We start from the raw sequence: 3,725 nt of genomic DNA on the forward strand, positions 1-3,725 counted from the left end.
TATTCTCATTCTATTCATGGGAACAGGATTTTGAAGAAACTAATTCATGGTGGGGATTGAAGTCCAGGACCATAAAAATCAAAATGATAAAATCTAGACTGAAACACTACTGTCTGTCTTCCAATTGATAAAAGTTGTAAGACTCCAGAATCACCAGGGTGTATAATAAAGATGTGAAAGTCCAGACTGATTTTAATTCTCTTGATAATGAACAAGTCTAGCAAATGCAAAGCAAAGACATAGATGTGACATAATTCATGATCACATATTTCTTCAAATAAATAATTTGAGATTCCAATATTTTCTTATGATAGCTACACTCACTTGATAGAGACTGAGGTTTGTCTCTGGATAAAAGCAAAAACTGTTACCATTATCAGGATAAGTTACCTGTCACTGATAAAATCTAAGAATGCTGTATTTATAGTGAATAGGGTGATCATGTAGTGGTAAGCAGTGGTTTTGGTTAAAGTAATTATGCCAGGTAGCACTTGTTGACCATTTGTGCTCATCAATTGTTGAAAATAGTAACACAAGTTTTTTTTTCTTAAAAAAGCCCAAGATTGACATTATCAACATTGAAGAAAATGTGTTTCATTTAGTCTTTGGTTACGAAAGATATGCTTTCAAATGATAGTGGAACTGTGATTAACACAGTTTGAGAGTACATGAGCAGAGAGTATCTCTGCTCAACAGTATGTTTCTTCAACTTCTTTAGGAAAAAATATTACTAAAGTAACTCAAGCAAAATTTGAGTTCACTAAAATGGTCCAGATGAACTGTCTTCTTTACTTTAATAAAATAAACTTTTTAAACTTAAAAATACATTGTACTTAGAACACAAAGTTCTTCCTAATTAAAACTGTGAAAGAGTGGGTTATCAATTTAAAAGCCTGTGGTTTTCTGTACTTCTGAAAATAATGTGCTTTCTTATTTTTTGTTAACAATTAAATATAGTGCCATGTCCCCTACAAATATATAAAATAGTATCAAAAATGCCTTTAGAGATGTAGGATCTTTACAGAATAAATGCATCCGCTGGAGACAAGTATGAATTGTCCTCATATAACCAGGGACAATGGGATCAAAAGACTGTGTTATTACTCAGATAATTCTGAAGCTTTCCCTGCATCTGATGATCTTTTGCTGTATTGCATGTTTCCAAAGCACAATCCATTACTGTACGGACTGATTAATTATCTGGTCCCAGAATGGGCAACTGTTGGTTCCAGACAGGCAAGGCAGGATCATGTTGGCTCCTTCTCTACTCCCAAAGACTACAGTGGGAATTTAAGTGTGGCACTGTGATCAGTGTTACTTGGTACACTGGGGAATTCCTTGCTTATTGTGTTTAATTTCATTGAAATGTATTGTGCATCCAATTCCAGGTGTCACATGTGACATCTAGAGAACACTTTCTAACTAACCCTCTGAGTCTGCATCTCTGGAATAGAGTTACCATAACTTGCTAGGCAAGTCAGAATATTAGAAATTATTGGAACTATCACCTAGAAAAATTAGATAAAAGGGTTAAACTGTTGATCTTCTATAATCCAGTCTACATTCTGGAATCAGGATGATATTTTCAGTGAAAATATGGTTTGTAATACATAGGAGAGACATGTATGGAGAACCAGTGTTTTTTATTGTAGTATTCAAGTCTGTCATTACTAGAAGGTCCTTTATGCTGAGGAATTCAAAGAAATAGTAGTAAATGACAGAAACATTGCAAAATATGGAGGATCCTACACTGACAAAATGGTGCAGCCCATATAAGCCTGTAGGTTTGAAAGTACATCGAGGCTTCTTCAGATGGATTCAGAAGTCTAAGTAACACATATTGTTGGGATCAAAGTGTTACATGTGCACATACTGTATATTTCCTCTCTTTGTGATGTAGGAAGAATGTGAATGGCTAAGTCTGCTAAATTTCACATGTAATTTATTAAATGGGTTTTCATAGATTATTCTTTTAATTTAAAAAATGATCATTTCAAACACACAAACTCTTCTCTGGGAGAGCACATAGTCTTTTTTTTTTTTTTAATTTGGTTGTCACTACATATTTCTGGTTGTCCTGGATCTCACTCTGCACACCAGGCTGGCCTCAAACTAAGAGATCCACCTAACTCTCAAGGGCTGGGATTAAAGTTATGTGTCACCACCACCCAGTCATAGTATTTTTTATAATCCATCTGAATTATTTGAATGAGATGAAAGTTTAATAGTACATGCTCTATTGTATATTCATTGACAGTAAGATATTTGTTTACATTACCACTAATATATCTTTGAAATATATTATTAAAATACAGCTTACATATTATATAAGTTTTCAAATGACCTCCAATATTTCATCTATATTTTTAAATTTAAAAAAAGAAATTCAGTCTCTGGAGGCAAATGTGTGATCTGATCTTAAGCATCTAGGGACTCTGCACTTGTGTTCAGTTACTGAGATATGTAAACTTGCAGCTGTTCCCAGCCTTAACTGGTTCTTAATGATTTGCATCTACTCACTGAACAGCCTTGAGGACTTATTCATATACCAGTAACATTCTGTTCAGTTCATTGCAGTCAGGACTCAGCATGGACATGAGGGCCCCTGCTCAGCTCCTTGGACTCCTGTTGCTCTGGTTTCCAGGTAAAAAAAAAAATGGAGCATAATATGAACTTTACTGTTACACTGAAATTAGTGTTGATTGGAATTTGTAGTGGTATATTCTTTTCTCACTATGTGGCTATTTATTGTATATCCATTCCTAGGTGGCAGATGTGACATCCAGATGACCCAGTCTCCATCTTCCCTGTCTACATCTCTGAGAGACAGAGTCACCATCTCTTGCCAGGCCAGTCAGAGTGTTGACAAATATTTATACTGGTTCCAGCAGAAACCAGGGAAAGCTCCTAAGCGCCTGATCTACCATGCATCAAACTTAGCAGATGGGGTCCCATCTAGATTCAGTGGCAGTGGGTATGGGACAGATTTTACTCTCACTATCAGCAGTGTGGAGCCCGAAGACATTGCAACTTATTACTGTCTTCAGACTAATGAGTATCATCCCACAGTGATACAAGTCATTACACAAACCTCCATGGAAGCAGAAGTGAGAGGCTGGACTGCCCCAGCTGTTCCTTCTCATGAGTCACTCACCGAAACTGTTTCTCGTTTGTCACCAGATTTTTAGCAAAGCTTACGGAGAGACATTCATTTTTGTAAAACTAATTTGTTGTACTTTTGTAGAACTAAAGAGAGGTAAAAATGTCCTCTCTTTACCAATACTGCTTTTCTTTCTCTTCATCTCCAGCAGTTAAGAGTTTTGATGTATTTTCTGATGACATTTCCTGTATGGAGTCTAAATTGGATTAATAGTTGGGACTCATACAGAACAGTGTAAACTTCTGTGGGCATTGCATCACACATTACTTAAAAATCAGAAAATATGTTTCTATCACCAGTGTTTAAATGATAGAGAAATATTACTAAGAAAAGCTGACAGCAGAAATGTTTCCTGGTTTTCTCAGAAAAACTAGACCCCATGCGTCAGACAAAGAGAAGGCTGTTTATTCATGATTCTCTGATGTGTTTGGAAATAACATGCTCTCAGTTGTCTGCAGAACTTCACTTAGAATTCTAATGGCTCCTAGTTCCAGTGTTCTTCTTACAAATATAAACAATGTTGAACAACACTTATATGACTTTTAATCACACTGTGTGATGTCAA

The 3,725-nt window shown here is 35.7% G+C and overlaps 1 gene segment (V, D, J or C); it reads left to right on the forward strand.

Moving 5' to 3' along the window:
* The first annotated feature begins 2,402 nt into the window (after positions 1 to 2,402).
* LOC126495794 (immunoglobulin kappa variable 1-17-like) lies at positions 2,403 to 3,188 on the forward strand. The segment is given in 2 exon segments: positions 2,403 to 2,644; positions 2,767 to 3,188. Coding segments are annotated over 2 exon segments (477 nt in total).
* The last annotated feature ends 537 nt before the right edge of the window (positions 3,189 to 3,725 follow it).

Source organism: Alexandromys fortis, unplaced genomic scaffold (genome assembly GCF_014885135.2).
Source record: "Alexandromys fortis isolate MF-2015 unplaced genomic scaffold, M_Fortis_MF-2015_v1.1 scaffold_611, whole genome shotgun sequence".
Classification (NCBI taxonomy): Eukaryota; Metazoa; Chordata; class Mammalia; order Rodentia; family Cricetidae; genus Alexandromys; species Alexandromys fortis.